Source organism: Pelecanus crispus, chromosome 6 (assembly GCF_030463565.1).
Source record: "Pelecanus crispus isolate bPelCri1 chromosome 6, bPelCri1.pri, whole genome shotgun sequence".
Classification (NCBI taxonomy): Eukaryota; Metazoa; Chordata; class Aves; order Pelecaniformes; family Pelecanidae; genus Pelecanus; species Pelecanus crispus.
The window spans coordinates 15,975,379-16,000,305 of NC_134648.1; the positions used below are offsets into that span (position 1 = coordinate 15,975,379).

The 24,927-nt window shown below is 35.9% G+C and overlaps 1 protein-coding gene across 1 annotated transcript in view; it reads right to left on the reverse strand.

Annotated features, from left to right (window-relative positions):
* The window catches only part of SOX6 (SRY-box transcription factor 6), a 379,772-nt gene that overhangs the window by 224,373 nt on the left and 130,472 nt on the right, over window positions 1-24,927 (reverse strand). The window contains exon 4 of the mRNA XM_075712793.1: window positions 12,366-12,609. Within this exon, the coding sequence (XP_075568908.1) occupies window positions 12,366-12,609 (244 nt within the window). The remainder of the gene's footprint in view (window positions 1-12,365; window positions 12,610-24,927) is intronic.

Genomic DNA, 24,927 nt, shown 5'->3' on the forward strand with positions numbered 1-24,927 from the left:
TACGATTCTAGATAAATTTGTGAATAATCTACAAATAAAATGTAGCTTAAAAGGCTTCAGAAAAAATTTTATAACTATGCAATTAGAACAGATATTTTTACTCTTATGTATCTACTGTTGGCAGCTTTCTTTTTTATTCCAGCCATATAACAGGTTATATTGACCTCACAATCATGGCAAACTAGACAGATCAAAACACAATGGGGCAAGGGAAGGATTTCTGTTATATTTTCTTTAGAAATTTGACTCAAATGTATTTGAAGGGAAGTTGTTACTACAGCGTTTAGTTTGTTGAAAATCAAATAAGGGTTGCAGCAAAATTACGGGGGATTTTAATTTGCTTAGTGGATCTTATAAACTTTTGCGGACCAATGCATGTCACTTTTATGTCCCAGCACTCACCCACTGCATGACCAAAAGTGCAACTATTGCATGCATCAGATGCAGGCCTGGCTATCAAAAATTAATTTGTATTAACATTCACAAGCAGCATGCAGATACCCTTCTAATGTAACCAGAAATACATCGTTATAGCCCAGGTATCCTCTGAAAAGAGACTAGTGGATCGATCATGTGTGTTGTCTGGGAGAAGAGGCATATCATCTCCACAAGCTGTTTGTTGGTCCTCTTGCTTTAATGCATAAAGTACTCTCACTAGAAAATCCGGAGCCCAGAATGGAAAAGGACCACCATGCTTCTTGTCATAGAACAAGAAAATAAATTCATGGTTAGGAAAGGAGAACCTGGTGCTTTTGAATATGAGAGGATTCAATAATGAAAGAGATCCTATCCTTGAGACACTTTATGACGTCACCTTTTACAGAATGAGGAAGCCCCAGTTCGTTTGACCTGAAGAGAGGAAAGAAAGGATGCTATTAAAGGTGTTTTTCATGCTTTTTCCAAGAGCATGGAAGAAGAGGTAAAGACAAGTAAAGTGCCTAGCCAAGATCAACTTTAATGTTTTCATTTTGCAAAATTCGGCTGAGCAATCCATCAGCACTGATGAAAATACTCTGTGCAAGTCAACTTTTCTCAGCATAACTGGTAAGACTTAATAAGAAAATGGGCAAGAGAATATGACTGATATGAATGTCCACTTAATGTATTTGGACAAAATCTGGTGCCCAAATTCATCCAATAGCTACATAATACACCAGACAACTGACACATCCCTGAATTCCCAGGTTTAAAAGTTATGTATTTCTGTAAAATGGCATTTTAAGTCTAAACTTGAAATAATATCTTCAACACATGACAGTCCCTTTGAAAGGTGCATTTTTTCAATGTGTGCTGCTCTTACTCATTTCAGTGATTTCCATGTAAGGAGGGGGAAAAAGGGAAAATAACTTTTAATAAGATAAACAGCAAACGTTTAGTCTATGGACAGAAGATGTAACACTAAGCATGCTTCTTCATCCAATATTGGTGAAATTGGGTCACAGTAAACCCTACACATTTTTAATCTTGACTATATTAGGATTAACTCAGTTTCCAGTCAAGAAATAGAACAATATCGACATATTAATGAAGCGTCAGCATCAAAATATTATGTCCATCTGAAGCATCTTTTACTTCCAATAAGAATAGCGTGCTTAGAAAAGAAGAAATTTAAGAAAAAGCTATGTTTGTAAAATTTTGAATTCAGTTCTAACAGAAAGTGTTAAGTAAAATTATTGCTTACTACAGATAACATAGCAAAGTGAGTTTCTTCTCAGTTTGATCCAAAGGGACATCTGGTGCAGACTGCTCAGGATCCCACCATACCTTTGCTAGACTTATAAAACCATCCTCCCATTCACACGCTAGTGCTGGATAATTGTAGAACAACAGTTTATGCCCATACCAGAATACACAAGGGTATTTATTGCACAGGGATTTTTGCCCACCACAGTGGTAGCATTTCCAGACTAGCCCTTAATTAACTGGCAAACAATAAAATTTGAAGACAGCTCATTACACAAAACTAGGTATAAAACTGACTGCTTAAGGAACAACATGTATGATGAGTTTACATCTTAAGCTTTCTTCGTTGCCTTACTGTGTCAGATATAAAAATGTTTTAAGTTGAAGCGGTATTTATTTGCAGAGACGACTAAACCAGAAAATCTTACTGCCCAGCAGCTGGAGACAGAAACTCAGTCCAGACCACTGTTGCTGCTTACTATTCAGCAGGGAGAAAATTGAGTCTAGTTTTGAAATGTTGTTTTTTAATATCAAGGTAAGTAAAGGGCCTTTTTTCCTGTATACCTTTCCTTGCCCGCCCATTAGCACAGACGAAATTTTATTACAGATCATTCCACCCACTGTGCTTAGGATTTGACAAAATGTCTCAGTATATAACAGATTAAATACCTGTATATAGCCATTAAAATTTAAGGATTAGGTTTCAAAGTGGACAAAATGGAGAAAAATAAATAAATGCACAAAAGAAAACCAGAAATTATCAAGGCTTGAATACTAAAATACTATGCATGGCTCACTCAGGGATAGGTAGCCCATGCATGAAATCATATTTTTACTTACCCCTAAAACGTCTACCTCCTGCCTACTCATACGTCAATGAGAAAACAACATGAAGATTTCCAGTGTATATGGTAAAAGCTTTCCCAGGTCTATCCTTGGCCTTTTTCATGTTAGAGGGGCAGCATACTTCTTTAACCAATCCCAAGCTTGTTTTGAATATATGTGGTCCAGCAACAGTGTCCTTAGTCTCATCAGCTTTCCAGGCTGCCTGGTGTAAACAATGAGTGGCCTGTTGGCCATTCCTTTTAGAGTTGCTGTGAATGGCTCAGGTATAGTTTTGCTAATGGCAGAAACAATTCTGAATAATTACAAGCAATGGCTTGGTATAAATAAAGAGGGGGACTCGTTGTGACTACATACATGGTATTTTCTTCACACTCCATAATAATTCCTTTAAAACTGTTACATTAAGATAATATGTATCGATATTTCAGCATGCCTCTTAACTCTGAGAAAATGAGTTTTTAGCACATACATTCACTAAATTTCACAAGCTACATTGGTAAAATTCTTCAAAAAGAGAGCTGCTTAGTTTCCATACAAAGAAAGGAAAATCCTTATTCTTTCTTAGATGTTGCTGTTGAAAAGGGATTGAACAATCATACTTTTCTTGTTAGTGTTAAAAAATGTGTTTTCTTGTGTATTTAGATTCTAACAGTTTAAGTAGTTCATTTTCCCACCAGTGGTCCCACTGGTTTTAACAGGATAAATGAAGGAATACTGCTGCAAGTGATGTAAATAAAGATTGAAAGTTGACCCAGTATTTTTCATATCGGGAAGCTAATGTTTATAGCAATATCTGCAAACTGAATCATGAGCCAACTTGTGTCAACTTTTATGAAGCCCTTTCACTTCCAAAATAGAACAAACACACACAAAATGACAGTTCTGTTGGTGAAAGATCATAGGCTAAAATCAAGATTCACTATTCTTGCTCCTTCCTCTGAATGGCCAAAGTACAAAACATGGGGGCTGCATTTGGGGGCTGAGAAGCAACATCTCAGTTTGGGGACTCCATAATCATGAGTGGAGATATAGCTTGGGACAGATCTCTCCTTGGGACCCTTGTAAGGGTTAAGGACAGACCAACAGTCCGGTGAACTGGATTGTCTGGTCAGGAGCCTCAGAAGGGAGGAGTGCACGAGGTTGTGGATTTTAATAAAGAGATGTCACAATCCCTTTATGGTGGCATTTATATTTTGTGTAGGGAGCACAGACTCTGTTTCAAAGAGAGAAGCTCTCTGAAGGTGAGAAAAGAGGAAAACTAGGGAACCGAAGCTGTGAGCTTTACAAAATCAGAGTCACAGTGTTAGCAATTTAAGAATAACTACCTTCAACTTTGATTGAAAGCTGACAACTGCAATCCTACTCAATAGCTAGAGAGAAAACTGTTTCTGCAAGAGTTCAACTGAAATCACAGGATGAATGGCCAAGAAGAAGTAGAAAGCAAATATTACAAATATAAAATGTGTTAGCTGAATTGCTTATTTCCATGTGGATGAAGCTTTTCTGTTATAAAGGGATATTTATCTGTCTCTTCATTGAATGGGACACATGTAAACACCCCAGGAAAGTTGGATATCCAGAGTGGTTTTGATTCCAAGTACTAGAGGCATGCTGGCACTTGGAACTAGTCTGGAGTTAACATATAATGAAAGCAAATGTTTACAAAATCATTTCCAATCACTACATTAAATAAGGTTTCCCATTTTGAGGAATTTAATTAAATAGAATTAAGAGAAATTAAAAATCTAAGTGATCATTTCCAATTCTCATCGGATTAAAAAAAAAACAAAAGTTTTATTAAGAAAGATTTATTTAAATCCAAGGCTTGAGAATGACTGCTATGAGCTATTGAGAGAACATCATTTGTAAAGTCTCAGCAGATTATGCTAGTAGGAGGGCAAATGGCAAGTAATGGAATAAAAACTCAAGTCTTTAACTCAGCATTTACTCTGATAAAACTTACACTGATTTCACTGCCAAAGTATAGGCTGAATACAATCTGTAAAAGGCTTGTATTTCACCTTTTATACACATCTAAAAACCTCAAGAAGAAACAACACAACAGTAAGCACTAGCTCTAACCAAGAAATAATATACTAAATTAAGAAAAAAAAGGAAAATAAATTCAATCAAAGGTTTAAAGCTGAGATGACGTAATAATCAGGCATACATGATACAAATATGGCCTTATGAATAGGCCATTGCAAGACTAGATATCTATTTGGAAAGAATAGGCAAAGACTTTCTGTTTGATGTAAAATATGACCACTTAATTGCAGCAATCCCTTCATACTCAGTTGTTGGAGCAAACCAAATGAATTCAGGTACAACTTTTGGGTAGAGAGATTTCAGAAGGTTACAATTCTTCAACTATGTGATTTAAACCCTTCTCTTTACAAATGAGCAAGTCTGTGAAAAGCGTTGACAGGCATGTTGTTCCATTCCAGAATAGAAAATCACCTCAAAACTGTTAAATACAATGACCAATCATTTCTATATGGCAATCAACTCACCCACAAAGGATATGCATAAATTCATGTGCTTTTGTAAGAGATGCTAAGGATTTCCTTAATTATCCAAATACCATATGTGCTAACTCCCTGTGTTTAGGTTTGGTAATAAATCACAACAATATTGAGACTTTATGCCCTGGACTTTGGTTAAATGCTCTTATTAAGGAAAAAGTAATGGAAGAACCATTTACAGAATGAGTATTTAGACTTATATTTTCATCTAAACCGAAACTGAAGATGCATTGTGATCAGTCCCAGCTGATTAGCACTGTTTACCTTTTGGGTAAATAAAGACACATATTTGGTGATGTATGCTTGTCAGAAGCTGCCAAATAAAACAATGATTGTGTGGCTTGGATATTCCAGACCACTTTGTATATATCCAACTTCTTCCTATTAGGTCGTCTTAGTTGTCCAACTTATAACTAGATCTATTGTAAACATCAAAATAAAATTTGTATTTATGTTTTTAGCAATATCAAATGTGCATGGAAATCCTTCTCTGTATATAGTTACATGACCTATATTACATGCTTTATGTTTCCCTTTTAACATTTGCAGAGGAATGCATGCAGGAAACCAGCCTGCTGCATAGAGTACTTGTATTTCTTTAAGGTAAACACTGATGAAACATTTTGAAGATTGAAATAAAAACAAGACATTTATGAGACATAAAGGTATCACATAAAACTGTTGTGAATTACAATAACATTGGCTGAATCCCAGAACAGATAATCCGTATAAACAGGCAGGAATGTTGTAAACTGTATATGAATGTCAGTGATACAGTACATTAGGAGATTCATATTACACTTGGTGCTGTGTAAGTCTCAGTCACTGGATTTTTCATGGCCTCAAAGATTAAAATAAATATATGTAGTATCTTTCCTTCCTCCATGAAGACATTTTATGTACACAGTTTTATTATGCTGAACAAAGATACCAAAGTCTGTTTTTTCTTGAGCTGTCAAAGTACAAAAGAAATGCAAAAAGTCCTTGCACAGATGTAGTAAAGTGCTGGATTTTATCTTTTGGCAGGTGCTCAATATGCAGCCCACATAATCACATGTTAATGACTGGAGTGTGTTAATCAGCATGCATACCTGATTCCTTCTTGCCCAAGGAAAAAATAATTTAACAATTTAGAGCATGTTAATGTTTCTACTTTTGAAAAAATTCATGTCAATATACAGAAGTGAATTAAAAACTTTTCAGAAATTGCTTTATAAAAAATAGGAAATGTTAAAATAAGAGAAAGAAATAAAATGACTACAGGTTTAGATGAACATAAAACTACAAGTCTTTTGCAAAGAATTCAGGTGATGATTAATTCTATTTAAACACAGTCCACCCTAGAATACAGGGAAAGGTTTAAAATAGACTGTGTGTTTGGAAAAAAAATTGTACAGTGTCAAAATGAAAATAATACAAGTATAACAGGCATGCCAAAAAAGAACAATTATTGGATTCTTCTTAAAATAAAGTCAATTTTTTATTTCACGACACCCATTAAGCACATTATCCTGCACACTTTTAAGGAATTGTTTTATTATTTTTAATATGAAATGTAAATATCTTTTTATGCTAAAGCTAGTAAAACTAAGTCCTTGATCTTTCAAACCTTTAGACATGTGCTTAACATTATAGTTGTTGGTAGTCCTATTAAAGTCAAGTTAAGCACATACCCGAATGCTTTTTGAATCAAAACAACATGCTTGAAAAAAAATTATTTCTATCTTTTCTGCAATATATTTCTCATAGAAGTCTATTTTATGGAAAAATAAAATACCATATCATCTGCTTTTTCACACCCTTTAGTTTCAGCCAAAACTTTGTACCCATGCAATTACATAAGAAAGTATTTTTCTCTTTAGTTAGATAAAAATTCTGATACACTACCTGGCATGCAGAAATAATATCACAAGCACAGTAGAATTGCTTTTGATCATCACAAAACTCAGATTTTTACATGTAAATAACAGCTGCATGAGCAATTTAGAAGATACAGAATTGCCAGAGCTTAGGGCATTTATATTTGATGCATTTTATATGCTCATATCCAGCCCGTAAATGAACTAACAATAAAATTTCAAAACATGTAATTGTATGTATAACTTTTGAGAATTTGAAGCCATGAATTTATATAACAACAAACTCACAGCGTTTAGCATGTGTAAATGTTTTTCAGTGATCTTTCCTAAAAACCTGAGTTTAGTTTCCTTAAAGGGAAGAACTTTCAACAAGAGAAGTTAATAGCAAAGCAGGGCAGGGGGAGCGACAGAATTGTGCTTGGTTTATGTAGAGCCAGTAAGCACTGATACCACCTATTTCTGTCTTTCTATGTCAGCAGCTTTGCTAAAGCTATATAAATTTGGTACGTGGTGATTTTAAATTATTTTAAAAGGAACAAACACATGTGGCATTAAGAGATCTTCATTTCTGCTGCATATACAAATCTGCTATCAGTACTGCTGTGACACACATGCAGACACAGTGGAAAGGTAGCGAGTCTTTCACTCTTTTGGCAAGAAGTCAACAAAAGACAGAGACTTGACATAATTATGAAGTATACGTTGATGTTGCCATTTGAGATAAAATCCAATGAGGTAAATTTCATTTTTAAATCTAAGGGGTCTCTGAATGATGTTACGAAATGTATGGGGAAACTAGCTTATATTTGGAGGTAATTAACTTGTATTTGTATATGTATATGTGCTTGCTTTTCCTGTCACAGAGAAAGAACACCCATCCGTTTAGACTTGACTTGCTGCTCTTCCCTGTAATAGTCTCTCAATGCATCATTCCAAGTAACAGGAGAGCAAAAAGATGTGGATGCCCTCATTCTGTGCATGCACATGCTGTCTACGTACCCCCTATGGTGGTGGGCAGGGGAGGAACATCAGTGGGAAAAGAAAAGCGTGCAGTGACCATCACAGTGACACCTCACCATGTAGACTGATCGGCACAGCGCCTGAGAGTTCTTCACAAACCCTGTCCGTTACCAGATTGTTATATTGGGATTGGGGATGGGAACAGAATTTGCCTCTCTTCTTTTTACTGTTGGGGTGGGGGGGAGGAGGAATTCTGCAATTTAGAGAAAGATTCCAGATTTCTTTAGGTTAAAGCTGCTCAAATTTATTGTTCGCGAGGCTCCTGTCTAGCCTTTACAGCCATGGGAATACACCATCCTGTTCCTCAAAGAAGATCAGGCCGCTTGTCCGTCTAATTTTGTTTCTTGTTGTTGGTAACTGCTTTCTCCTGATACATCAGAGCAAAAATAAAAAACCTTCATTATTTACCTCAAAAATTGTGCGGGGCTCTGTATAAAGATGGGGACCATTCCTGGTTCCCCAGTGAACAAAGCACAAATTATTATTCTCCATTTCTTTACATACTTACTAGTAAACATATTATTGGGATACAACAACTCAGTGACTATTAAATTTAGCAAAAGTAAGTATTGTTGGCTTTCCCTCCTCATCCTCTCTCAGTCTGTTGCCCCGAGAGCTCCAGGTTTTGGATGCAATCTAAAAATTTTACTGTAATTTGTGCCTGCTAATCACTGTCCATGGGAGAAGGCAGGATAGTTTCCTCATTATCTTAGTATTACTTTGCCCTCTTCACTATAGTTTACTGCAGCAAACAGATACGTCCTTAACCTAAAATAGATTTTATTTTCTAGTAGAACTACAGGCATCAATAAATACCCATATGTCCAGGTATTTTTATATTAAGTTACAGTTAGAAATATACGTATAATCTTTTCAGCTCAGCAATATGAAATTACAGAAATCTTTTGGTTGTTTTATTTTCTCCCCACTGTAACATCAAATTGGCTGGTGATACGATACTCGCAGTGTAAGTCATTACAGGTCTGACGTTAGAGTTGTTACACATTGCTGAATCTGTCAAATGAAAAGGGAGCACAAAGGGAATTTCCAAATGCAGCTGCTATTTCCCATTTGTTAAATCCTTTTATTACACCATATAAGTACACAGCTGGGAAATACTATAGAGTGGGAGTTAAAACAAAATATTTTGGCTTCCAGACATTCAGAATACACAAAGGACTCAGTGGAAAGCAATGCCTGATATCAAAAGGGAGTGAAAGTTTGAAAACATTTCTAGCCAGTGTGGTTTTTTTATGATAATACACAATGTAGTTTGAAGGTATCTTATATTACAGAAAGTGCTGCATACCATAAATGCTGGGAAAAAAATCAGTCTTTTTTTTTTTCAGTCAAATTGCCCTGCTATAGTATCTATTTTTCACCTAAGATCTGTACAGTCCTCGTAGCATTCATAGCATGTTACGATGCATACTGTGTGCTCTCACAAATTCCAGTGAACTCCTTAGTAGTTTTAAGGGCACAAAGGATGCAGGATTGTGCCCTTAATTAGGTACCACATAAAAGAGAAATTTTTTCCTCCCCATATGTCGACACAGCATTCTTTGAATTTACTACCTTATAACCAGACGACACACATTATTGATGCATTTTAATGACAGCACTACTGTCTTTACCTTCAGTATAAATGGTATGAGCAGGTGCTTCTTCAAATCTGCTTTGAAAGGATCCGTCTGGGAAAGGTCAGAAAGCACTTACCTTCTGGGAATTTGGCTTTATTAAGCAGAAAAGTGGTCACTACCACAGCACCTATCTCAAAATTGCCCAACCCACCTTGTCGAATTGTCTTTCTGGAAAGAAACTCCTATCCTCCCTTAAAGGAGTATGAAATTACCTTCACTGGGAAAATTGCAGGTGCCTCTGTGTTCTTTCTTAGCCATATTGATGTTTGTTTGGAGACTGAGGTGTTTCAGAGAAACTTTATGCAATTAATTGAAGCTTAAAGATTTGCTCATAAAGGACATAAGGGAGAAAAAAAAAAAAAATAAAAAAAAAAAACCAAAAAACCCAAAAGAAACAAGTTACCCTAAATGACAGTCCCTCAAGGAGAAAAAAAATTTCTTTCACCACTTTGCTGTTGTGGTCTAACTAGTCATCTAACTCACCTAAACTGTAACCTTGCTCTGTACATTTTAGATCTCTTTTAAGTGCAACCAAACAGCATGCCTTAGAACTTCGGTTTTCACTTCCAGCCAAGCCTCGTAAATTCTACCCAGCTTTGAGCTGGGTGAAAAAATCTGTTTGGTTTAGCTGAGAGCTACCTAAATAAGGATGACATACATCCGCCACCAGATTTAACCCAAGGGAATTGTGGAAACTTCTAATGATTTTCAGGACATTCATCTACATATATGATGGAATATTTACCGAAAAAAGGAGAGAGGAAAACCAAAGTGCTAAGTCACTTGAGCAAAGTTTATGCACCTGTTCTGAAACATGATAAGCTGGGTATTGATTTATGCCTGTCCAGAGGTACAGCAAGCGTTAACATAATAGTGCAGCATTAAGAAAGAAAACAGAGATTGCACTCTGTTTCTGTAAGTGTAAACCCCCTTCAGAGCAATACAAATGAGTACAACTGATCATACTGCAAGAGGTTCTATCATTTTAGCTTAAGCATTACTCCGGGTCCAAGGAACAGCCTGAATCAAAAACAAATGCTTTGAGGGACTCCTAGAGGGTAGGACTTCCTTTCTCTCTGGGACATAGAGTCATTTTATCAATGTTATTGGTGTCCTAAGACCAAAATTCCCAGAGTGCAGATGCCTCGGAATGAATAGGAAAGTAGCTGATGAACTCACAGATATTTTTTTCATCAACAGACTTGATCAATCCTTTCTAGTCTGCATCCTGCTTGTCCCCCTGATAACACAGAACTTAAAATTATTCTGATGTGCTTATCGCATGACTTGGGCAAAAGGATGACTCCATCCAAAATGATGTTCCACCTGAGAATTCTGCATAGAAGCCGTATATACAACTTACAACCTACTTTGCCAAATTACTAACCTATAATCATTTTTCTTTAAAGCCATTTTTACAGTTGAACTTTTGCCTCCTTCATGACAGTAACCCAAATACTTAGGAATATTTTAGGCCTGACAGAAAGTTCTGCACTGGGTTAAATTGTGCATTATGGACTAGGTAGTATTTTGCTGGTTTGGCTTGATCTTTTGAATCAGTTGGATTGTAGAAAGAAAAAAACCCACACTGTATTAACAAAACAGATATTTTTGCAGTGCTATTAATTAATTAATTCCAGGCATCACAATATGCATAAAGAATTCCAGTATCTATGTTGATTAATGCATTAGAATTATTATTTCTAGTCAAATTTGGAATAAGTTCATTATTGTTAGAGCTGTCAAAAAAAATTCTGCAATTGTTAGTTTTTAACCTTATTGAAAGCTGCTGACTTGTACTAAGGAAAACAACAAAAAAAAAAAAAGACTTCCTGAAAAAAATCTGCTCATAGACATTTAATAAAAATACAGAAGAAATTTTATGAAAAGGCGCGGTATTCTTTTTAAACTAACTGTATGAATTTAATGCCTGTGAAAGTCACTTTATGAAGAGTCTGGAATTATGTTCTAAATTTACAGAACACCTGGCTGCTCCATGTACCTTAATTCTGTTCCTCAGGAGCACATGCAAGGAAAATAAATTGACTGAGATGTTATGCCCATTCAGTCTTCATTCAGTCTGCCCATTTATTGCAGACTTTTGTTTTGCAGAGACAGAAGTACAATTGCAAAACAATTTTATCTAGGCTACTGAAGAGAATACAGATAATAATTCTGATCATTGCTAACATCACCTGTATACAAGCTGGTGATCTAGAGCAGAAGAGAATGACATAGTTACTCATAAACACCCTTCCCCTCCACAAAAAGTTGTAATTTCCTATAAATACAGCAGGATGTTTGTGTCACCTAAAATGCCAGCTCTTTTGTTGTGGTGTAAAGCTGTAATATTCTAGATTTGGTGGGTTCTATTTCTGAGAGACAAGTAAAAAAACACATTAAAGTTTCTTCCTTCAGCACAACACTTTGCAGATGACAAACAGTTGTGAGCTACGTCCTCCTGTCAGAAATTAATGCTTGAATATATGAGCTAGAGAGGTTATGACGTAAATCAAGGTATGAATGAAAACATGATAAATAGATGCATTTCCTTTCCAAAGGTGAACTCATCAAATGACCTCATTCATATAGACCTGTACACTTAAGAAGATTATACAATTGTAATTTACAATTACACCATACTGATGTTGATTTATTACTAACACTGGCACTTTAACATTTAAAAAGCTTTACACCCATGAAGGATTGTACTGAACATGTCTTTCAAAATGGAAGTGAACAGTCTTTACAATACTCATTTAGAAAGCTGCTGTGAGAACTGTGAAACTCACCATTCTGTGTTGGGCCGAGATGACTCCATCCCACTCAGGATCTTGTTGGATGGTCGTGACCAGAGTTGGTAGCTCCTCAGAGTGAGGTTTGTTGTGCATTACATTATGTAGAGGCAGATGAGAGGTCGCATGCTGATCACTGTTGCCCTCTTCCTTGTCTCGTGATGCTAAGTCCTGGGTCATTGTTTCCTCTCCATCAGCTGCACATGCAAATGGAGAGGTAGCCTGCTTGGAAGACATTCTTCTACAAAACAAGAAAAGCAGACAAAAAGAAAACATTGGTGTTAAATGAAAAAAATCAATCTCAAAACAGTCCTCTAAACAAACAAGATAGGAGGTACATTTGCCTGCAACAGTCAAAATTAATCATATGCAGTCAACAAAAGTACTCTAGAAAGTACGGGTTTGGGGGATCTGGATCCAAAACACTGAGATAAAGTATTCATTGATGCCAAGTCAAGGTCAGGGTTAAGTTATATGATGCCATTCTATTCATTTAGACTTGTCAAACAATATAATTTTCTCCAGTCATAAGAAAATAGTGATTTTATTGGTATTTTCATGTTGATTTTGCACAGGAGTTCAAGTCTTTAAACTCTTACTCCCATGAGCAACCTGAAGGTTATAAGCAAATGCTTAGGTGAGAGAGTCCATCATGCTTTCCTAACCTCATTCCTTGCAAACAGATGTTTTCTACACAGATGAGAATTTTTAAAACCATTTCAAGTTCTGCTAAATAAGTCATTTGGCTGTTTGTTTAAAGCTGCATCTGTTCTTAACCTGTTTAAAATTTTTACCCAGTTTTACCTTTTGGAAAGTGTTTTGAGACAGTCATGTGAAAAGTGTTCTAAAACTGAACTGTTTGTTGAATGGATGGATAATATCTGAGTAATCTTTTACAGTTTTAACTAAAAATCTAAAATAATTATGTTTTGTTTCGTATTAGGCATCGAGTACAGGATATAGCTCAACAAATTATTTTAAATTACTTAAAAGTGTAATGAATAAATGCATGGATTTATGTTAAATGTCTTTTTCTAATAATGGCCTCTTACTACCATCTCGTATGCAAACACAGCTTTCACCACAGTTTCTGCAGTTATATGAAAATATAACTGACTTTAACTCAAAATCTGAAAACACTTTGTTTGAAATTTCTAATAAGATTAACTGCAACTGTTAAAACAATCATTAATAAATCTGAAAGAAGACAGCTAAAATATATCAGCTATTTTCCCAGGTTTTAGTAACTTTAGAATATCCTTACTCTGAAATTGCTGAGAAACTAAGGAATAAGATCTTCACCTTAATTGCTTTTTAACAATAATTGATTTCATACCATTTCTTTAAAAATGCACAAATCAGTTAACATAGGAAACCACATGAGCATTTTTCAAATTAGCAAATCATTAACTTGCTAGTACTGTTTCTACAGACAAATAAATACTGATTAAAGGGTCTGGAAATCTGAGACTAACAGTTAAATTTACAAATCTGTCACATGCTTTCATGAATATTACAGTGAAGGAAATATCAAGTGCAAAGAAAAATAATTAAGTTAATTCCAATTTAAACAGTAGTTTTTATGTAGCAGCCTGTGTTTCACATAGGATTTAACAGCTAATGCTAAATTTCTCACAACTAATGAGGGAGTTCAGATTTAGTGTCTTACAGTGAAAAAAAATTAATATAGGATCAACTAATCTAATTATGTACAGTTCTATATGAAAGTATTACAAGCTTTGAAGTGCTTTGAAACGTATTAAAACACTGATACCTATTTAGAATAACTATTCTGTAAATAGAGATAATCTGGCCTCTTAAACTCGATACCGGTGGGGAAAAAAAGGTTTGCATTTTCTTTAGGGGAGCCTAAGTGTAAGTGGGAGTCTAATATTAATGTTGCCAATAAGCAGAACTGAGGAATTTAAACCATGTATTACATTCTTACTACGCTAAAGAATTTGTGTTGATGCTACAGAGAACATGCCAAGAGTTCAGCAACCGGCGTTATTGTACATACTTCAAAAGGTTCTGGTTCACTATTACTATGATCCAAGATAAAATAAAAGGTTTACTTTCCCTTTTCTCATTAAAATAGTCATGGTAATGTAGTCACTTACATGAAAATACAAGTCAACGCTCCATGCAATTTGAAAACCAGACATGAAAACTGAAAGTCACAATAAAGGATTTTTCCTTTCTTTCACCTTCTCAGCAGATCTTGTTCCTGTTTCAAACTGAACAAGCTTCTGTGAAAAGCAATAGCTATGGCTGTTTCTTCACCGTAAATTAATCATGACACAAAACTAGAAATGAAAATGTCTCTTAAGAATAATTTCAACTACAAACTGCACCAGTGAATAATAGTGCACAATCCTAATTAAACACAACTCTGCAGCTGCAAAAATAGGCTGAATCTGTCCAAAGCTACGAGTTGGCTTTAAAGGCTGGTTTGTTAGGGACTGTTTTCTTAAGGAAGGCTGGGCCCTCAGTCTTAATCAGCCAATAAATTATTTCCTGCAATTACATTAAATAGAAAATTATCTTCAAATTGGGAATGTTAATTGAAAATCAAAATTCAGACTGAAGTTTAGAAATTACATGCTGAATATAATTAGTCTAGAAAGGCTTCACCTCTATTTCATAAACAGGCTTTTGGTATTTCCTCAAGTGACCATTCAGTAAAGCTATCTACTGGTAATGCACTATAGAGGAAACACTTTTTCTTTGCCATAGACACTAATATACTTTCCTCTTATTCATGATGTTTTAAACACAATTAAATAAAAATCTCTATTCATGTCGTGTTGTTTGATTACATAGAGAAAAGGGGACTCTGTTAAACCTAAAAATAAAATTATATTGACAAAGTTGAACTCATTAATAATCTCAAGCCATGCCCAGCAACTTTTTTCTGTACTAGACTAAGAGAATGGACCAAAAGCAGGGTTCAAATGCTTTCTAGCTCCACCTACCCCTTTTCTCCACTCCTGCGTTATGGTCAGACACATTTTCATACTGTACATTACTCGGTTACCTATAGTCCCGGAGCCTGAAAAGAAAGACAAGCTGAGGCAGGCCTCCCAGGCACTTGCTCTCCTCCTGACATAATTCTTAGGGGTGTGTTTTGCTTCTATTTTCCCCCAAACCTTTGTTAAAAGGCATTAATTATGGTCAGAGGTCAGCACTTAATGGTACCTTTCAGGTTTTTGGTTGCTAGATTTTAGACATTGGGATAAAAGGGACAGAGATGTAGGACCTTGCTAGACTAAGCCCTCCACCTTCTTTTCCCAGCACAATCATTAACTCAATCAATATACCTCATGTGTACCCGTCTTCTGATGGTGCCAGGTTATGCACCAAATATTGATTATGCCTGGGTTTATAATCAGTGAAACAGAGTAAATATAAACTCTGTGACCGGGTGTTATCCGGTCAATTACTTCATGCAGGTTTTTACTCGTTACCTGTTTGTTTTTACTTAAACGGGAGAATGCTGTATACAGAACTCCATGAGGTCCAAAGGTAGAGTTTGGCCAACAACCCCAAGGTCTCACCAAATACAAAGGGAGAAGAATCTGGCCTATTTGAGTAGTTTATGTTTATGATAACATTAAACCACAGAACAGGTTGTTGTGTTAAAATGTTTTAATGCTAAATATGAATATGAATATCAGCCAAATTTTAAGCCATAATAACTTCCCAATTTTACATTTAAAATGTTCAAAATGCATTTGCTAAAATCCCTGGTGAGAGGAAAAAAAAAAAATCAATCAATATTCATAATAAATAAGGCTTGTAAAAGGTATCAGAAATTTACTAATTTCCATTATAATTTATTTTATTTTTTCTCCTATTATCAATTAAATTCACTCGAATGATTTTAAAAAAAGTTTCTGATAAAAAATATCTCCCTAGTTATAACCCCTGCAAACAGGGGTTTATAATGGAAGTGCTGACACAACCCTAACTACAGCAGCGCAAATGGTGCCGCTATAATACACAAAATCAAGTTCTATTATTCTAAACTATCCTCGCTCGGGGGGTTTTCTTTACTGTGCTCCCAGACAAACTGCTGAAGCATGAAAAATTTAAATGCAATCAAGTGGGTCCAATTCTACTTTACTAGAACAAGTGTCTACAGTGGTACAATCTTAAAAGAAGATGCAACAGATTTGTTTGGTGCTTTTCTTTCTTTTTTCTTTTTTAGCTGTTTATTTATAATACTGTGCAGTGGAGATAAAATAAGAGAGGAAATTACACTCACATTATATCAGTATATTGATTACACAGCACACAATCAGAAAGAAAACTACATTGTGAAATTGTTGCTTTCGTTAAATTGACAGATTAGCTGAACACAGCAATCACTGAAGGTGGAAAATATACCTAATGGGTATGAAAAAAGTTGAAAAAGGCCCTAATTATCTAAAGTCCTATCACCTACTCAACTTTGAGAATTAAATCAATCTTGATTTGGATTTCCCAAAACTAGAATAAATTCTCTCTCATTTTGAACTCAAGACAGAAGAAGACTGGGATCATTTATCAAAACCTCAATAAGCTGAGGAAGTGGACCCGAATTTCTGTCAGCCTCGATACCAAGGTAGTAAAGCTAAAATTGAACTGCTAAGGGTTTTTTACCTACATAAAACTAAACACAGCCCCAAACAGCTCCATTCTCTACATATCTGACATGATTTTTTATTTTAATGCAGAGAAGAAATTCTCCCTGCTCTAATGAAGACTGCCAGTCAGATTCTCAAAACATCAGTTTTCCTTTTTTCCTACAGAGAGAGTGTGTGTTATACCTTTCTAAATATCAATAATACTTTTTTTTTTTTGTCTAAGGCTTTCTTCTTTTTTGAAACAATTAGATGATATTCCTGACATGAAAGGCTTCCAAAGCCTAAAATCTTCCATCCCTGCTGACTGCTCAAATGACTAAATATTACAGTGGAAATTATGGCTAGACCTGGAGTTTTAGCTGCTAGACATTTCAGAATCAAGCCACAAAGTATTAACACAGATAACAACAATGTGATAGCCCAGACAGTATTTCAAAAACATATAAACTAAGCCATAACAACAAGATATATGACAAAGCAGACTTGTAGTTGGCTGGAGACTCTAGCTTCTGCTCTGCTCTGCTCCACCCTCACAAAGCATTCATAAACCTAAAGGCATGTCTACACTGCAGCCACATAAATGACTGCTTTGTAATGCTGAGATATCCAACCTAATTTTAAACAAGCTCATTTCTGATAGCACTTCAACTACAGTAGTGTGGTACTCAGATGGAGTAATTCATCCCGCTTTAGTGACTGCTGTATAGACATAACCCAGGTCTACAGGTCCAACGGTAGATTGGAATCAGATTAGATTAGAAATACATTCGCTTACAGAGCTTTTATGAACAGTCTCCATTCCTTTTCCCCAAAGTGCCAGATTAAAGTACTTAAGTGCATGATTAACTGCAAGTATGCAAGCAGTCCACTAATTTAAAATTGGACTACTCGGTATCAAAAAGTTAAGCACATGTCTAAGTGCTTTGGTGACTCCAGAACTAAATAAATGAAGAGAAAGGATTTTTAGAAGTGTGCATAACCTTTTAAATATTTCCTTCTAAACTTTTATGCTAAGCCGGTGTTCATGGAAAGTAAAATTCAGCCACAGCATCTTAGCCCTCCCCACCTTCTAAAAGAACAACAAATGTGCATACCCTTTTCATAATAATAAAGGTGACGTACAGGACCCTCCCTTACAAGTCAGCAGCCAGCTATGGGGTAAATTAAATGCATTGTATACTCTTATTTGCCTGCACTGTATCCTCCTCTTTCATACCTATGGCACACCTCATCACTTGGTAGCCCTGTGTCTTTCATGGATCCTCAAACCCTTTCTGAAACTCAAGAACATACCCATAAAGCACCCTTTACGCAATCTATTTTGCAGTGCAAGTTCATCTATACAAATACAGGCCTGATGTAGAACAGGGTACACTGACATAGTTGCACAGAAGTTACTGGAACAACTTACTTATTTCTAGCTGCGAACCAGTTTAGCATAGTCTAAACATTCAGGAAAACTGATCTTTATTTTTGCTGCATAAAGATACTAGTTACAGTAGTGTTCAGATAGACTTAGAGAAAAATGAAAATGCTTTGCCAATAGCCAAAATATTTTGCAGCTCTTCCCTTGTAAAACAATGTTACGTAGGCATAACTCAGTACTGTAATTCATTGTAAATCTAATGCTGTAATCTGTCTGCCATTTTAGAATAAACAGTTATTTCCTAACATTATGAAATCTCGTATCTGTTTTCAAGGAGCATTAGTAACACAAATGAACAGTTATTAAAAGACTCCATTCTCCTGGGGCCCCACACCCCAACGTGAATCCCTATGCACAAAACCCATATAAATTGACAAGGCAGCAATGGGAGAGAATCTCCCAATTTCTGTTCCTGGCTCTGGCTCTGAGTCACAGCAAGGCCTTAGGCAAATGAGCTCAACTCCCTTAGGCTCTTCCTCAGCTTCATTTTGCAGGAATACTACAAGAATTAGTTACATATAGATCATAAACTGCATTGCAAGATTAGAGAGTTTATAGTAGTCGCAGGAATCACCTTGGAAATAAAAGGGGGGAGGGATGGAAGCAAATATGATTCAAGAAATGACAGCTATAACATTAACTGAGCACCCAAATCTCTAGCTGAAATAAGCATCAAGCTAAGCAATACACCCACGGCTTCCAAGATACACACAGCTATTCTTGCGTTTGTTTTTCCAATCCAGACAAATTACACTTCTGCTAATAGATATGAATCCAAATCACAAAGTTTGACTTCAGACTCAGACTTCCTCAAAGTTCAGAGGGTTTGAAACAGTTTTTATGGTATTTCTTCTCATTTGTAATCAAATAATGTGAAAGCTAAACGGACTTTTTTGGAAAGCCTTTCTCTTACATTCTCCCACTATAGTCACCTTCTCAGCCATGCACTCACAGTAAAATATTAGGGTTAGGGAACAAGTTCCTGTCTATTCATCTAGTTGTCCAAAACATTAAAATGGATGCAGCAAAACAGCCTTGCAGCCCCTGATGACTTTTCAGTGAAAATCCAAAGTGTTTATTCAGATTCATAAAATGCTAAAAATGCAACCTACCTTTCTAGTAGGTTAAATGTTCCATTCTCTTTATAGACTACCAGGAGCTTTCACTGAAAATGCCTAAGGTGAACTCACAATGAATACAGTAAAGGGCAGCGAAAGAATAGTCATTTAGCACCTGGGATGTGCTCTTCTTCAGTCACTCTAGTTAATATTTTCTATAGTTTATATTTAGCTGACAATATTGCTGTCGCTTTATTTAAACAGCTTGAGACTGTTCTTTGGACTGGAGCTCATATGCCCTGGAATGCTTTGACTCATGAATTGTTTCTCCTGATAATGTTACATCACGTAACCACCTCTGTTTAATTGGTTGGTATTAGCTTCTCAGTGATGACTGCCTTTAAAGTCCTATGACTACACCATGTGTCTCTGGATATCCAATTTCTTACTGTTGGAAAAAGAAAAAGAAAAAAGGCAGTACTGACTTCCAGCTATCCTTACCAATAACTATGGGAACAAGAGTGAGCATGCCAAGAATTTATCCATCAGCAACTTATTAGGATTTGTTGTTTTAGGCAGCAAGTAACAGCATATACAATATAAATAAAAGCAATCATTAACAATAAAATTAAAAAACAATGGTTGCTATAAATAAGCACTAATTCATATATTTTCATGGAATTGAATGACTTAATTGTTTAGCTGAATGATTATATAAATGGTTTTGATAAAGGATGCCTAAAAATACTGAGAGGAATTTATTTTAGCATGTTTAGACTTTGAGTTGAGACTTTATACCAGAGACAAGATTATTTTTTTCCCTTACAAAGCCAGTTAAGAACTTGTTCTAATAACTAGAAATCTTCCTGACCACACTTAAACCTGATGGGCATAAGTTCCCAAAAGATTCATTAAATCCTTTCAATACTCTATTAGATACATACTCCAATGGTAAGATACAGTATTCTTACATCTTTTCCTCCTACCATTGATTTTCAGGAGGTGCCTATGATTCCACATAATGAGTTAAAACAGTTAATTTTCAATCCTACAGGTGTGAAAACAAAAGGTCATGCGCCATTTCTCTGCACCACCTAATTCAGAACAGAAATATTTTATCTACAGTCAGATTTGTCTTCCCTCCTTCCTGGTTCTCCCTGCTCTCCACTGTTTTGATTCTCACTTCTAAGTCAAACAGAGCACATCAGTAGACAGTGAAATTAAGTATCAATTTCAGGCTCACCTGTAGCCAGTTGCACTAAACTACCTAATTAGTACCTCCATGTAACATGAAACAATGGCTCTGCAGCTCAGTTACGGATTGTCTTTTTAATAAAAACCTTACAGTACAAGCCTAAAAACATTTCTAGCAGGCAAAATATTTCTCATTCAGCAGAGGTTACGCAAGCATCAAAGCACTTAAATACAGGTGCCAAACCACATTGCCAGGAGCTCTTAGTACTGTGAGGTACTGTTACCTGACAACTTGGTGAATATAAAATTATTTGTTTCTCCAACTGAAGATAATCAAATTGTCACCTCTCATTGTAATAAAGCACAACTAGGGATCAGCAAAGTGCCAACATAATTATCAAGAAGAAAACAAAACATAACAAAAATATCAAATCTAAATTTCTCTAAAGGTTAAACATATCCGTCTGGCTATTCACAAAGAAGAGGAGGAGGGATTTTATCTTTACTTTCAAATATCCTAGTATTATTTAGCAATAAGATTTATATGCCTTTCATTAAATGAAAAAGAAAAACAGCTAAAGAAGGTGGTTCATGAAATAGCAAAAAAACCCCACAGGTCAGAACTGTGCTGGGATGTTACTTGTGCACATTTAAAGTACTGCAAGTGTCATCAGGGATACTAAGGACAAGCATAGGTATCTGCATCGTTGTTATTATAAGCTCATATATGTGAGGATTCATAAAAAATAGTTCTAACTGGCACATGGAGTACTTTGGCACAAGCTACGCATGACGTGCCACTTTTATTTGTTTATTTAAATGACTTCACTCTAAGAACGAAAAATGAAGTTTGAACTGCAGACTGCCTCAGAACTGGGACTTTCAGGATATTAAAAACCTGAGGAAAACCTTTGAAGGGGGTAATCTGAATACATGAGAACTAAGATTTTCACCATATATTTCTTTAGGTTATTCAGCAAGTGGCCTACATATTCAGGAGTGAAATTTGCATTTTGGTGATGCAGAGATCTCATAACCAGAAATTGTGTTTCATATCTACAGTAGCTCTGGGCATCCTATAAAATATAGAAGAGTGGCCTAGGTAGGATATATACTTGAAAAAATATTTTCTTCTGGTTTATAGAAATGAAGCTAAACTTAAATTCTTCTTGAAAAACTTGCATTACTGAGTGATATCATGGATTAGAATCATAGAATGCTTTGGGTTGGAAGGGACCTTGAGAGATCATCGAGCCCAATCCCCCTGCAGTAAGCAGGGATTGAACCTGGGAACTTGGCGTTATTAGCACCATGTTCTAACCAACGGAGCTAACCCGGATTACCTTTTCTGTATCAAAATTCCAGTCGCTACTAATGCATAAGCAAAGTTCTTGTACATTTATTGATGTAAATGCATGTCACCTTCACATACTTTTTCACGTTTCACCAGTGCTGGAGGAGTTAAAAAAGAAGAGAGAAAAACAAAATAGGCAAAGCCGAGAATCGGTCTTGGACAGCGTTTTTTTCTCTGAAGGAATATTCAAGAATGGCAGTAAGGGACAAGCAGCTTTTTTCCCACACTACACCACTGCATCAGAGCCAGACGTATATCCTAACCCTTGCGAATAACGCAGGCACAAAGACTGCTTAAATATGTTGTTAGCCTTGCAGAAGAGGTTAAGGGAAAGATGAAGGCTCCACGTAGCCAGGAACACCTCCTGCATCTTGTCTCAGGTGTCGCGTCCCCAGCAGCTCAGGTGCAGCGCTGAAAGGCTGGGCTTTCCAGCTGCAACCTGCTCACAGGTTTTGGCCATTGCTGCTTTCGCTTGTTCTCTACACCGAGTCATATGACACGGCACTTTCTTTGCCACTGTATTAGAATATTGATACACTCTAGCTGATATTCCTAACTGTGGCATTGTTTTCAAGGGGCTAAGCAGCAAATTTAGGAGGACAGACTGGGATATGGGTCAGTGGGAACAGAGGAAGAAAGGAAGGTAGCAAAGACCCACACCAAATTTAAAGTCACAAGCATTTTGATCAGATAAAACGCAACTAAACAAAATGCCCCGCTTTCTGCAACTTCAAGAAATTCTGATTTTTGTCAGTCCTTACAAACAGGCTTTTACAAGGCAGTATTGTGCACAATATTTCTTTGTTTTGAACTAAGGCTTACACAATATGATCCTTACATATGTGCACAATGGGAACCCTAAAATGTGTTTACAGACCCCTACAGGAACCACCTCCAGTGAGCTTCGGCTACTACTGGGATAAAGGATGGGGTAGTCTGGAGTAGCATACTGTTCAGAAAAAGATTACAGGGGATACTATGACTAGCTGAAACTACCCAGGAAATATTTCAGAAACATCCCTGTTTGATTGGCAAAGTGGCCAAGAACAACAATGTGGCAACTTCTCTCTTTCTCCCCGCAAGCCCTCCAATGCTTGGGCTGTGCAAGTTCTCATGGGAGGGAGTAGATGGGGCCCTTTTTTCTTAATGTTAATTTACTTCAACACGAAAATATGAAGATAAAAGATAAATAATTGCACCAGTCTAAGAATTCAAATAAAGTAAAACAAAACATTCTCTCCTCTATTAATTAAGCTAATCAGTTGCCATTAAGAAGTGCAAACAATTTAAAGTTCGATTTACTGAGACTTTGAACCTCCTATCCTTTCACAAGATCCACAGATGAAATCTCTACCGATTTTAACTGCCTTTTAAAAAAAAAGAAAAAATTAAAATAAGCAACGAAGACGTTGTTATTCATAGTCTTTTTCTTAGTATGACATACTGAATAATATCAAGTATTTTCATTGTTATTTAGTAAAACAAACAAAAAAAATCATTGTTTACTATTAACCAGTTTCCCAATGCAAGTTTTGTATTTTGAAGGAATTCATTAAGGTATTTGGACTAGGCACTGAAAAGAATCAGAGAACGTTAAAAAGTAATTGCCACAGGTAAAACTTGCACGGCTTCATCATTCAGCTTGGAGAGATCAAGCAGCGTGCAGTCTCTGCATACAGCACTCTGGAACTGCATCAATTGCAAAGGAAACTACAAACTCTCCCTGCCTGTTGGTTTCAGTTCTGCAAAGTACCACAAAATAGGAAGAAATAATTTGCAGTAAATGAGGATCCTCAACTATCCTGTTTTCATGGAAGATTATGGTATACAGCGTCTGATCTCTAACAAGGAGAAGGAAGCATGCATAGCAAAATCAGTCATAAGGGTAAAGGTGAAGAGTGCTCAGGCTCTGAATTGCTCCATATTTCCAAGTGCTCAAAGTTCCACGTTAGTATTTTTAAATGTGCCACAGAACATCACAAAGCATAACTATCAGAATACAAAGAAAAACATAAATCTGCACACAAACCAAAGTCCCTGTCAAATGAAATTGCCCCTAAATAATTAGAAAGTAAAAAAAAAAGTCTAAAATACAAACTTAAAATACTGTCAGTGATTTTAAACATTTTATCATTACCATTTAAACTCAGTTAGATCCTTTACAAGTGATTTTAGCTAAAAGACAGAAATATTCTATTATAACTTGTGATGCAGCATGTTTACCATTGAAATACACAGCGCCTTGTTGTGGTTTTCATCTCTGACCCATTTTTTCCTACATTTTAAGGATAAAACATATGATCTGCATTTGTAAAGAAGTCTTGTCTTCTCAAACAGTGTCAATTTTTGCTCAGGGCTATATTTTGTAACAGTTTCCCACTTAGGCTTATTGGTAATAATTCATAATAGACAAGCAAACAGTACATAATATGTGCAGCCTATTGCTTCTAAAAACAGATTCAAACAGTTTCATTTTCTCATGGACATTTGTTGAGAGCTCTATTATCAATTTCAAAAGCATAGCCATACAGAACATACAGCTTTACAGGCATATTTAGCTGGTATGGCTGTCATCCCTACCATGAACCATCAACGAGACAGTCCAGTGTCTGTGGTTTTAAACCAAATATGAATAAAATTGAAAAGAAATGTATCTTTTAATCTAGGAATTATGACACAGACGGAGAATCGTTACAGACTTTCAAGTATGGGTCAGATCCTCAGACACTATAAATCAGAGCAGCTGTACTGAGGTTAATTGAATCCTCTTTATTCAGCTAAAGACATATCCTTAACAACTTTTCCTGGCATAGAAAAATTACACTGGGTCCTTTTGCAATACGAAATTTCTGTGTTGTCAGTGAAAAACTGACTACCATCACATTATTACCAGGGATTA